General features: G+C 33.1%; 1 protein-coding gene and 1 non-coding gene across 2 annotated transcripts; one reads left to right on the forward strand and one right to left on the reverse strand.

Annotated features, from left to right (window-relative positions):
- Positions 1–2,089: 2,089 nt before the first annotated feature.
- LOC107261125 lies at positions 2,090–2,935 on the reverse strand. The gene has a single exon (XM_048380380.1). The coding sequence runs from the start codon at positions 2,933–2,935 to the stop codon at positions 2,090–2,092; it is 846 nt and encodes a 281-aa protein (XP_048236337.1).
- Positions 2,936–3,559: 624 nt separating this feature from the next.
- Positions 3,560–3,667, forward strand: LOC112534576. Its single transcript, XR_003078864.1, has one exon. It is a non-coding gene; the product is annotated as a small nucleolar RNA R71 (small nucleolar RNA).
- Positions 3,668–14,216: the final 10,549 nt, after the last annotated feature.

Consider the following 14,216-nt stretch of genomic DNA (forward strand, 5'->3'; position numbering starts at 1 on the left):
TGTCAGCATACCATGGCTCATGACTTACTACAAATAATTGTTCATCAGGAAAAGTCTCATTAATTACTTTTTTAGAACCAAGGTTATCAAAATTAGAAATCAACCTTGAAAGGTGATCTGCTACTACATTTTCACTCCCTTTTTTATCTTTTATCTCTATATCAAACTCTTGTAATAAGAGCACCCACCTAATAAGCCGTGGTTTAGCATTAGGCTTAGTTAGAAGATATCTCAAAGCTGCATGATCTGAAAGAACAATGACTTTAGATCCCACCAAGTAAGATCTAAATTTGTCTAGTGAATATACAAAAGCTAGAAATTCTTTTTCAGTTGTCGAATAGTTTACTTGAGAATCATCAAGAGTTTTGCTAGCATAATATATTACATGTAACACTTTATCAACTCTTTGGCCCAAGACCGCTCCTATAGCATAATCAGATGCATCACACATGATTTCAAAGGGAAGAGACCAATCAGGTGCCACAATAACCGGTGCACTAGTTAATCTTTCTTTCAAGATGTTAAAAGCAGATAAGAATGCATCATTAAAAATAAAGTTAACATCTTTAGCCAGCAATTCAGTTAAAGGACGAGCAATTTTAGAAAAGTCTTTAATAAAACGCTTATAAAATCCTGCATGGCCAAGAAAACTTCTAATGCCCTTTACTGAAGTAGGTGGGGGCAATTTGGCAATTAAATCAATTTTTGCATGGTTTACTTCAATACCTTTACTAGAAACAACATGTCCTAGCACAATTCCTTGTTTAACCATGAAATGACTCTTTTCTCAACTCAATGTTAAGTTACATTCAATGCATCTCTCAAGTACACGAGTCAGATTACCTAGACATGCATTAAATGATGAACCAAAAACTGAGAAATCATCCATAAATACCTCGATGCAGTCTTCTAACATGTCAGAGAAAATAGAAAGCATACATCTTTGGAATGTTGCTGGAGCGTTGCATAGCCCAAAAGGCATCCTTCTAAATGCAAAAGTTCCAAAGGGACATGTGAAAGTTGTCATTTCTTGATCTTCAGGTGCAATGGGTACCTGGTAATATCCTGAAAGTCCATCAAGAAGACAATAAAATTCATGTCCTGCTAAACGCTATAATATTTGATCAATAAAAGGAAGAGGAAAATGATCCTTCTTTGTTGCGGCATTTAACTTTCTATAATCAATACGCATTCTCCACCCCGTTGTCATTTTTGTGGGGACTAACTCCCCTTTTTAATTTTTAATAACTGTTATGCCTGACTTTTTAGGCACTACATGAACAGGGCTTACCCAATTACTATCAGCTATAGGGTATATAATACCCTCATTTAATAACTTTTGAACTTCCTTTTTTACTACTTCTTTCATATTGGGATTAAGTCGTCGTTGTGTATCTCTAATCGCTTTAAAATTGTCTTCTAAGATAATTTTATGCATACACATTGTTGGACTGATCCCCTCAATATTAGAAATTCCCCACCCAATAGCTTTTTTAAGCCTTTTCAATTCTCTAATGGTTGCCCCTTCCTTTAAAGGAGAAAGATCAGAGGCTATGATCACTGGATATGTATTCTTTTCTCCTAAGAAGACATATTTAAGTATGTTAGGCAACTCCTTAAGATCAACCTTAGGTGGTTCATCAATAATTTCTGATTTGCTTTCAATGGGTGAATCTAAAGGTTCAATAGTGCTTTCATCAGGTAACACTGGAATAGCTTCATCTAACTTATCATGTAAGTCTAAGACTTCTTCATCTAAACATTTTTCATGCTTTTCCAATGTTAATGCAACTTCTAACTTATCATCCTTATCTTGTAAATATGTTTCATAAACAAAATAATCCATGCAATCAACATATGAACATTCATCAATTGAAGTACTAGGAGATATAGTCAAAGAATCAAACTCTTTAAATTCTACAGTCTCTCCCAAGACTGGCATAGTCAGCTTCCCATTGTGCACGTCAATAACTGTCTTGGTAGTTGCCATGAAAGGTCTACCAAGAAGTATTGTTTACTCCTTATCCCTTGCTAATGTACCTTCCATGTCTAGAACCACAAAGTCAACAGGGATTATCAGTTTTCCTACCTAAATCAGCAAGTCCTCCACTATGCCTCTTGGATATTTAATTGACCTATCAGCTAGTTGTAGAGACATGGTGGTTGACTTCAATTCTTCTAAGCCAAGTTGTGCATATGTTGAATATGGCATCAAATTGATGCTTGCTCCCAAATCCAACATGGCTTTAGCAACCTTTTTGTCCCCCATTGTAATATCAACAGTAAAGCTCCCAGGGTCTTTCATCTTAGGAGGTAACTGTTGTTGGAGAACTGCACTTGCTGTTTCAGACACCATAACTTTTTCATTGTTCCCATATCTCCTCTTGTTGGAATTCAGTTCCTTAAAGAACTTAGCATAAGCTGGCATGTTCCTGATCACATCCAACAAGGGCAAATTAATGTTAACTTTAGAAAGCATATCAAAAATTTCAGAAAATTGCTTATCCTGTTTGCTTTCTTTCAATCTGTTAGGGAACGGAATAGGAGGCTTATAAGGCTCAGCTGCCTTATGAAATTCAGGGCCTGAAAATGCCTCATTGTCTTTCTCTTTCTGCCTAAGATTGGGCTCTATTCTTCCTTCTTTTTGTAAACCTCCTTCAGTTATCTCTACATCAACTAGTCCACCTTCTTTTGATGTACCTGCGTAAGAAGAATCTTTTTCAATTAGATTTTTAACATTATTATCAAATAACTCACCATCCTTAAGAACAGTGGTTGCTTTAGCTTGCTCAGGTTGACTTGGCAATTTTCTTTTCTTATTTTCTTGTACCGCTTCAGCAATTTGCCCAATTTGAATTTTCAATCGCTTTACTGAAGCTTCTATGGAATCAGTTTTCTTCTCATTCCTCTCCATTCTGTCATGGGTAGCCGTCATAAAGGATTGGAGTGTTTCCTCCAAACTTGGTTTTCTTTAAGGGGCTTGTCCTTGATTAGGGAATGGAAGGTTTTGGTTTCTAGGGTATTGAGGCTCTTGATTCTGATACTGGGGCTAGTTTTGGTTCCTCAGTATTTGTGGTAGGTTATGATCGTTATTTCTCGAGGAGAAATTTGGATGATTCCTCCATCCTGGATTATAAGTGTTGGAGTATGGATTATTCCTAGGTTGTCTAGATTGATAAGATTCCATCAAGTTAACCTGTTCATAATCATCTCCTGCATAAGTATCATAAGACGAACAAACATTAGCACCATGACCATAAACACCACATATACCGCATACCTCATTGCTTTGTACATTCTTAGTTGAAGCAAGAATCTTAACTGGTTTAGTTAATTCGGCTATTTGTATAGCCATCTCATTATTATATACAACTTCATTCACTCCTACTCTTTTTGTTCTCACACTCTTTTATTGTGAATTGGCTCCTAACATCTCAAAGATGTCATAAACCTCATCAACAGTTCTTTCTAGCATAGCGCCCCCAGCTGCATTATCAACCATACATTGGTATTGTCGTGTTAAACCATCATAAAATGATTGGTTAGTAACAGGAAGTGGGTATCCATGGTGTGGGCGTCGTAGTAAAAGTGATTTGAAGCGGTCCCATGCTTCGTGAAAGGATTCAATATCCTCTTGATAAAAATTGGAAATCTCAGCCCTTAATTCTTTGTTCTTTTGATGTGAGTAAAATTTACTCATAAATTTTTGATAAACTTCATCCCAAGTTCTCAAAGAATTAGGAGGCAAGGTCATTAACCAAGCCTTTGCTTTATCTTTTAATGAGTAAGGGAAACATCTCATCTTTAATTGATCTTCATTAAGTCCAGATAATGGGAATGTGTGAACTATAGCATAGAACTCTCTAATGAATGTCAATGCGTCCTCACTAGGCATACCATAAAATGACGGAAGCATGTTAAAATGGATGTTCTTAAGCTCATAGTTCAGATGCATGCTTAAACTGTAGAGTACCTGTCGATTATAGTCCTCATTTGGCTGGCATGGCCCACGCTCATGACTTCTTTGATCACACGACAGCCTCTCTTCCAACATTATTCGACTTTTTGTTCAACCGACCCAAGGCTGGCATTAAATGCTAGCGTGGCAGCCAGCCCAGTAAGCCTCACGACACTCAGCATGAAAAAACAAATCTCATCTCAAATTAATAAATTAATATTATTATGATTATATTACCATATCTCGTGTGGAAAAACAACTAGGGCGAGACCCGAAACTCTCGAGAAATTTACAAGCATACATCTACTATTACACTGCGCGGAGAATCTAAGATTTACCAATTTACATACTAAACACATCCGTGATGAAGAATTCAACAATAAGAAGTCAGAGGACTTGGAACTGGAGAAGGTGAAGTTAAAATCAAATAATAAGCGACTACATCTTCTCAAAACATAGATTATTATTCAAATCAGTATATCAAACCATGCACATAAATACCAATCATACTATAATCATACCCTATTACTTTCTTCACGTAAAATATTAATCATTCGAATCAATAAATCAACCATGCATCGAAATACAATCCATATTATAATCATACCATTACCAATTAAATAAATAAATAAATAAATATATTTTACTTTACGGACGAGTGGCTCATATGAAGTAACACCAACCCCTAAAATTCTAGCGACATCCTCTCTTAATACCCAAGACTGGCACCAGATTGAGCGGCAAAGGCCGACCCGAGGACCCTTACTCACCGCCAGCCGTCAAGAAATAATCAAGAAATCTAGTAGCCATCCCTCTATCCTAAAAAATCATGCAAGGGAATGCTGACCCTTACCTCCGCCCGTCGCTTGCTATCCAAATAAGCCTACCCGGAGAGGCAATGCTCGACTGGGGGACCTTATCTCTCGCCCAGGAATTTACACACAACACCGGCAGACGACTGACGAACCCATAAAAAATCTTATTACATGTCCATGATCATTACTATTCTGCGGATCTGGGTCGCCATGGTCTCATGATTCTCAAAGCATCACATGTTCTGCACCACATTTACCAAATTGCAATCACCACATTTAATAAATATCATTGTCTAATGAAATCATTCAACACATATCGAAATAAAGGGATAAAATTTAGGATAATAATAGGGTGAGAATAATAATAATATCGTATATATTATAATACTACTTAACTAATATTTATATTATATATATTTTCAATTATTTTCAATAATTAATAATCACTAATACTTCAACCATATTATGCATAAACTTCCAAAATATCCATGAGACTTATGAGAAGTAGTGCATGATTTAAATGACTTTAACTCATAGAATAGAATTGAATTGCGACTCATGAGGTGCCTAAGGCCGAGCGGCGAATAAACCTAATCAATCACGGACTCTCGAAATCATTTGAAACTCGATCATTGAATCCATCATCAGACCTAGTCATAGGGGGCATCCGACTCGACTGAGAATTCTCTAAATCCGAGATCCAGGCAAAACGAACATACCCCGTAAAAAATTCGACGGCCGGAAAAACGAAATCTGCCAATTTAAACAACCGAGTCGTTCAGTCGTCCCCAAACTCGTTCAAACCGCCCCTGAAAACTGCGGGCGATAATGGCAGGGAGATGATTAGAGTCAAATACCAATTAATCCAATAGACAAATTAAACCATTAAACCAAGAATTCTAAAATTAACTGCCAAAGATAATTGGGGCTTCTGCTATTACATAAGTCAGTGGCGATCGGTCCACGGCGAGACTCTGCAAGCGTGATGGATCCACTCTTCGACCTTTTCGATCGACGATCATCTCGGAGAGATTTCGGATCTCGGCGATTTCACGATGGGTCAGTACGCCTAAGATGCTCTCGGGATACTCGAAAAGGGATACATCTGATCATGACGCTCGTGAGGAGACGCCACTACGCCACTGCCAAACACGAGCTATATAACTGCTTGCTTGGCTTGAAGCTTGCCGCCCTTGATTCGGCAGTCGTAGTGGCTAGAAGAGAAGCTGGCGACACATTCTTGTGTGGCCATGTGATAGTCTTCTTGTCTCTTACGCGTCGGCAGGTAAATCGCGCGCCAAGTCTGATCCCACCAAGCGCTGCACGTTACCCTTTCTTCTTCTCAGCGCGCCACTCTGAAGCTCTCTTCTTCTCCTCTCTTCTTCCCTCGATTTTCTTTCCTTTCAATATCGACATTAGGCCCCAAACTTTCCTTATTACAATTTAGTCCCTCAACTTTCTTAATTACTTACAATTTCATCCTGCAGAATTCCAATTTAACCCCAAACTTCTTTTTAGCCTTTCAATTAAGCCCTTAACTAATTAATTTGGGCCAAATCCGAATTATTGAAAATACACAATTACAAAAATACCCTGGCACCAGAGCATATATTTATTTACAAAAATACCAAGCTCACAATTTCCATTAAAACCCCATAAAAATAACATTATACTTTCAATCCTTATTCCAAAATAAATTTCAAATATATAATTTTACTTATATAAATATGCATTTGGAAAAATTTGAATAACCAAAATATAATCATTTCTCAAATAGTTTACTTAATTACTCCTTAAAAATCAAACTAATTGGGTATAGAAAATAACTCATTTATTTATCTAACATGAACATTCAAAATTTGTATTTAAATCATTCCAATTAAACCGAATAAAAATAAAGCTAAAATTAACTTAAATAAAAACTCATTATTAAATATATAAAAAAAATTCGGGGTATTACACTTTTTTTCAAATTCAATTCCTCTTGGAGGTACAAACTCACTCTTTATCTCTTGGTCTCCTTCTGCTTTTTTAACAGTTGATCTCAACTTATAAGGATTTTGAGTTGATGAATCACCTGATCTCATTTTCCTGCTAGGCATACAAAATCAAAGGAAAAACTTCAGAAAAAACTTAAAACATAATTAATAAAAAATAAAACAGAAATAAATAACATGCAACACACACAAAAAATTACAAGAAACGATATTTGACAATTAATCAATATAATATTGATACAGTTCGCCGGCAACGGCGCCAAAAACTTTATGTGTCTAAATAAGTACTCGCAAGTGTACGAACCGAATGGTAGTTCGGGTAAGCTCACCACGAGGTCGATCTCACAAGGAATTGTAGAGCATATATCATAAAGACCAACTATCACACAAATTACTGAAAGTAAATATAAACGCTCTAAGCCGATATTTTGAGAATGATCTTAGTTTAATAAAAGAAATTAAATAACCAAAAAATAAATATGCAACTAGAATGATTAATATGAACTATATGATAAAATAGTATTTAGTCTAGCTTTTACTTAGTAATCCCCTTAATTCTCTTAAGCCCTAATTTAACAAATGAGATGGTGATGTGCCTTTTCCCTAAGTTACTCAAGCTAATGATGCAACTTAGGTTTCTTAACCAACATAGATTAAAGTAAAGATGATGTCTCTAATAATTTTAACCTAAAGATTTTCATAACACATATTACTATTGAATTGATATGATGATCAATCAATAATAATATATGAAACTAATGAACATATGAAGGAAAAGAAATCATTCATTAAACTCAAAATATATAAGGTTCAAACATAAGTAAAAAATCAAACTAAACACTTATGAGACTTAGCCTAACATACTCAATCCAACAATTATTGTAATTAAATAGAAAGACTTAAGATTCATAAAATATAAAATTAAAACTCCCTTAAAGTTCAAAGGGCTCTTCAAGGAATGAAGAAGATTGATCCTTTTTCTCCACGTCTTCGAAAAGCTTCTCCGATTCTTCCAAGAGTGATCCACGCAAGCTAGTAAGATGTCAAAGATTAATTGAATTACTCCAGACTTTTACCAGCGAGAGAATAGATAGACCCTTGTCTTCCCTGTGATGAGTCGAAGTGAAGTCCCTCTTCTAATTCACCTCTACTCCTTGTAGAGATTTTCTTTTTTCAGAGTTCTTTCCTCCCGAAACAACTCCTTTAGTTTATCCCTTTATTGTCCTAAACAAACTAAACTACTCAAATGATAATTATCTACTAATTACATAATAATTATTTAAACTTTCATTTTTGGGCCTTAATGAATTAAGCTAGGCCCAAACTTTTAATAGCCCACATGTCCGATTCTAAGCTAGAGCTCAAACTATTAATAGCCTACGGTCTCGTTCCGATTTCTCGACTTAATAGTAGAGAATCCCATTAACGCCCCATTAGTTTTTAAACTCAAATTCTCACTTTTGCATTATTTCCTGAATTTAGACAAGAAAAACTAAAGTGAGGTAAAACACATCTTTATACCATATTATATATAGAAACAAATCATTAACGCTCTAAAATACCCTTAAATATCTATATACAATTTAGATCGATCAAATATTATCTATAGTAATAAATAAAATAAGATATAAATAAAATAAAACTATGATCCTACGAAGTATGCAGATAAAATAATAATTGTGACATAAATTAGTATTTTGCTAAAACAAAGAAATTTAGTAGAAATTCAAAAGTAAAAAGAAAAAAAGAAATAGATGCTATACACTCATTAGGACTAATAGAGAGCAAAATCCAATAAATTTTAAGAAAAACTCAAGATAATAATATTTTTTCTTTTATATAAAAAAGTTAAATAACAGAGATCAGAGAAAAAAAGAAAAAAAATATTGATATCCTCAAGAAAAAAAATTAAAGACAATTCTTCATAGATATGGAAATTAACCAAACATTTAACTAAACATCAATCATACAAGTCATAAATTAATTACATATCAACTAAACATCAACCAAAATTCAATAAAATTTTTCAATTATAAAAAAATATCAAATAAATAAAAAATCAATAAAAATCAATAAATAAAATTAAAATATAAACAAATATGGATTAGATAATGAATTCCTTCTTATCTCGGTTATAGGTTCATTACAAAAAAAATCTTTTTAACGACGGAAAGAAATTAAAGTAGAGACCAAAAATATTAATTTAAATTTTTATTTTCTTTTTTAAAATCAACCACACATCAATTATACAATCATGAAATCAATCATATATCAACTAAACATCAATAAAAAATCAATAAATTTATTTATTAAATTGTGTAACTTTAGCTATAGCATTATTTTTAATTGTGTAACATTATAGATATAATTAAATTAAAGAATTAATATATAGTAATGAAAATAATGAAATTATATTTTATATTAAAAATTATAGTTAATATGTAATTATTTTAGAATATAACTTTTACATGGAAGTCACTTGTTAGATTGAAAGTTAAATATTTAGTTTGTACTTTTATAAAATATAATTTTATACAATGACTTATTAATTTCAAATTTATAAACTTCGAGTACATTAATTATATATTATTTATAAATTTCCATTTTTGTAAATTTAATAAATTAGTGTATCTAATATTTAATAATTTTTAATCATTAAGTATATCAGTAGTAAGATGGATACTATAATAATGCGTGTCTTGTAGTTATTAAATTATGATCCAAGGCAAAACATTTCCTAGCACCTGGTCAAGAAAGAGCAGGTTGACTTGTGTTTAGACTTCTATTTTTTTTAAAAGAAGAAAAAACAGTGTAAATAAAATGTTTTCCATAAATTCACTTCAGAATTCAATCAAGAAGGCAAGCATGGAAGACCCCAATTTCTTACTTTTTTCTTTCTCTTCTCATCCTGCTATTTGCTTTCAAATTTTACCAATTAAGAACGTGTCCAAAAAACCTCTCTCCAAGCCCACCTGCACTTCCAATCATCAGTTACTTCCATCTCCCAAAACCACCATGCACTGCGCTTTCCTCACTCTAGCTCAAAAATACTACCCAATCTTTCCCTTCGATTTGACTACCGTCTGATTTTCTCACTCTCTTACTCCACATTTCCTGCTGGCTGGAGCTTATCTCAAGTTATATTCAGTTTTATACCAAAGATAAAATCACCTAAAAAACATCTTTATATGTTAAAAAAGAAACATTTTTCTATCTTTTTATCTTTTTTAAGAAAAAGATTATGTTACATATAGTTTTAACTCTGTATAGTCGTCATTCTCTCTGTTTTTGCACCCAATAATATAATGAGTTGCTATGAATGAAACTTTTTCAAGAGCAAATTGTGCAGCTAAAATATAACTTCCTCGAACAAAAAAAATGAAATGGAAGCAAGGTCACAGCTTTTGAAGAACATTATTGAAATACATTTAAAAAATTCCACATTTCTATAGCTAGTGTAATACTCTAAAATAAAATAATAATAATAATAATAATAATAATAATAAATAAAGGAAAGAAAACATTTCTTTCTTCCTCTTTCTCTTTTTCTTCTTCCTCTCTCCTCCTTATACCTCTCCCTCACCTCCTCCATCCCTTGCAGTCCTCTCTCCATCCGTACAGAACTGCTTCCTTCGTAGTAGCTGGCAACTTCTTCCTTCCTCGTAGCTTCCTTTCTTTCTCTCCGCTTGTTGCGGAAATTTGGAGAAACGGGGCGTCAGAGCCTCAATGTGAATCCGAGAAATAAGCTCCCGCCTGTGAAAACCCCGATTGAGAGAGCTTCGCCGCATTATCCCTTGCTAGATAGCATTAGTTATGTGATCATGCCGGAGCCGAGACTTTTGGCTTGATCCGATGGCTTCTGGCGAGTTTTCAGCAAAAGTAGTTGCATTTTTTGACTCCCCACGACACAAGCTTCACGTAGGCGTTTCCGAATTCGAAATTTGACACCGTTAGTGGTACCACCTTTCGAACCCTGATGTTTTCCGTACTCGTAGAATTTTAGATTTTCGGCTCGGTATAATTTTTTCCGGACTTTAAAAATTATTTTATAATTTTAGAATATATTATTTTTATTAATTATCAATTATAAATAATTTAATTTAACTAGATTTAATTAATTATGACTTAGATGTAAATATTACAAATTAATTCGTATGATTAATTATTATCCTATTTTATGGTAGATGTAGTTGTGTTTGATTAGTTTAAATACCATAAAATTTGTGTGTGGATTGCTTGTGAAATAAATATTAATGACGGACTGCCTGTAATTAATTATGATTTGTGGTATGTTGCGGAGTCGGAGAAAAAAATACAGTTTTGGTAGCCCGACTTCCATTAAATAATTATGAAATATTTAAAGTGTTTCTAGCAGGTTCTGGATCCGTTATACGGGGGATAAACGTCCATATTTTAAGAGAGGTGCTACTAAATTTTCGTTAGAATTTACGAGTCGGAATTTCTTAGGCAGTCTAATCTAGAACTCAGTCTAGGAAAAATTAAGAACATCTTATTAACTGAGTTATTTTTGTGAATAGATAATCCGTCCATCCAACCAGCTCCACCCGAGGCGTAGGAGCAGACTACAGAGCACGGCAGAACTGTGAGTTAAAGTCATATAGTCAACTGCACTTATGTCATGTTTAAATTAAATGCAATGTTAATGGGTTTATAAGTATTATGATTATTATTATTATTAATTTTATTTGATTAATAATTATCAAAATGCTAGAAATATAATTATTATAAATTTTATTTGATTAATAATTATCAGAATGCTAGAAATATAATTATTATAAATTTTATTTTCGTTATTCTCGATATTCTTATTTTTATTTATTATTATTATTATTATTATTATTATTATTATTATTATTATTATTATTAGCTATTATCTTTATCTTTTATTATTATTATTATTATTATTATTATTATTATTACATATAATTTTCATGTGTGCTATAATTGTAACTTGAGGTAATGAGATTTTAATTGAACATGCCACACGATGGTTTACATCGGAACTATGTATCTCGATATTAATATTAATCGGAATGGTATGTAAAAAGAATTATTTTCGACGTCGACACGGTTCTGTAACTCATGGCTTTGAAAATTTGACTGCCAGGAGAAGGTCCTTAGTCGAGCATTGCTCTCTGGTCATTGACTTATTTGGGAATCAAATGACTAGACTGGATTTAAGGATCCTGTTTGAGCTTCACTCTCTAGGAGCTAATCCTATTAGAATAAGAGAACCGAAAGGCTGCTAGCATTGGGGTTAAAGTTCTGCTGAGGTACTTGTCCCATAAATGTTTAAATTGTACTTTTCTGAATCATGGCATTAACACATGTGTTAATATAATATGATATGTTATTTTAATTAAATAAAGATTCTATTGAGAAGGTTGTATTCATTATAGGATTATATGATTTTAACTCACTCTCGAGGCTGATAGTCTCAATTTTAAATTTTTCAAGTGACAGCTAGATTTTCTGTCGTCTTCCTCTTGACAACTCGACTTCCTTCTCCTTTGAGCCTATTGTAATTAATTTCTATTTTTTTCATTTTGAACTATTTAAAATTTTAGACTACCCGCAATAGTGTACATGGTATATTATGTTTAAATTTGGTTTGTAACAAGTTATGGAATGTCTACTAGTATCCAACTGGAGATTTGTGAATGAAATATTGGGTTGTTTTAATAGTATATATATATATATATATATATATATTTTTTTTTTTGAATTGTCGATTAATTAGGCTTACTACGGTTTTGGTAGCCTTAACCTACCCATTCCCTAGTTGCCGGTCACGGGTCCAAAAATCGGATCGTGACAGCTAGCTAGCTTATGTAGCCCCACTTCATTTTTATCTTAAAAGAATGTGCATTGTCTTTCAAAGAAATCACTTTTCTTTCACTCTATGCGGTTTCCATTTCACTAAAAGTAGCATTAACAATAGAAAAAACTAATTTAAGAATGGAATGTGTTGTTTCAAAACTGAAAGAAGAAGAAGAAGAAGTATATATCTGTAGAGAAAGAAAACAACAGCTAAAACTTGCTGTAAAGAGAAGATATACACTTATAGAAGCTCATTGTAGATTCTCAATCTCTGTATGCAGTTTTTGCAGCTATTAAGCTCTTTATAGCTCGTCATTCTTCACTAACTTCACCTTTTCTCATTACTTTCCTTTTTGATCTTTTTTTTTCAACTGTTATTCAACGTGAAACTCCTCCCATAAGGCCTCCATGATGTCACAAGTTGTCCTCTACCACCAAAACGACTCGATATCAGCAAAGCAAAGAGAAGAAGTGGCCTCATCTCACTGTCGTTCATGGATAGCCTACTTGCCATCAATTTTCAACTGATTTGAGGCCAAAATTAGCTTCTCCACCCTCCTAAAACTAGATCCAGAAAGTTGCAGCCTTGACGATGTCCTTTAGGTGCTGAAGAAGATTAAGAAGTCTGAAAAAATTGGCTCCTAAAAAAGCATAAGAATATAAAGAGAAAAAGTAAAAATTTAAGGAATTAAATCAAGAGGTATTTTTGTAATTATTTTTTAAAAAAGCGTGTAGGATGTAATTTCCTCTATATATATACTCAAATTTAGCATTGGCCCAAGCTTATTAAATTTGGTCAGGTCTATAGATAAAGTCTATTTGAGGTGATCCAAATCTTAAAGTCCATTAATTCTGATCCATATCTGAAATGCTGACCTACGTAAAAATTCTCAGCTCATTGATCAGGAGTTGATTTGATAATTCTTAAGGATTATTCACATGTGATAAATGAAAAAGCATAAAGATGGAAAGCAGTTACAAAATCTTCTAAAAGCTTGAAGCACATTCTTGAGAAGTGGAAACAAAGGAATACAAGTGTCAGCCAATAAGGAAAAAGTGTGTAATTGAAGTATATCCATGAAAAAGAAAAAGCATGTTTATAATGTGTGAGGAATGAAGAAAATGAAGCAAGGAAGTTAAAATCATCAACATGTGCAAAATGTGAAAAGCAAAAGTATGTGCTCTCAAAATAGGGAGTTAATTGAGGACCAAGTTAATGATGAAGAATATGTCAGAATATCTCTCTAGCCATTGAAGTCTATAAATAAGCAAGGACCCCCTAGTGAGCAAACCCCAACCAACTAATAAATCAATCAAAAACTAGACCTAGAATCTAAAAACTTTACCTTTATTCTTCGACTAGAAAGCCATCAATAGATTAGACAATAATTCTTAGATTAAAAAAACAATTCTTAGTATAGTCAAGCAATCCTCAACTTTATAGTACGTTCAAAGCTCTAAAGTGTTCCTCAACATTCAATTTCATTTATGAGTTAATTATTTTATGCAATCAATTCCTGATGCTTTCCAGTTATTGTTTCAGCATTAAATTATTGCAATTATGTTCTTTGACTTACACATTTATATTATCGCTCTTAGCTTATA

The sequence above is a fragment of the Ricinus communis genome, chromosome 10, assembly GCF_019578655.1.
Source record: "Ricinus communis isolate WT05 ecotype wild-type chromosome 10, ASM1957865v1, whole genome shotgun sequence".
NCBI classification, from domain to species: domain Eukaryota; kingdom Viridiplantae; phylum Streptophyta; class Magnoliopsida; order Malpighiales; family Euphorbiaceae; genus Ricinus; species Ricinus communis.

What these genes read in the sequence shown, in the direction of transcription:
- LOC107261125 (XM_048380380.1), bottom strand. Translation starts at nt 2,935, where the DNA reads ATGACGGCTACCCATGACAGAATGGAGAGGAATGAGAAGAAAACTGAT.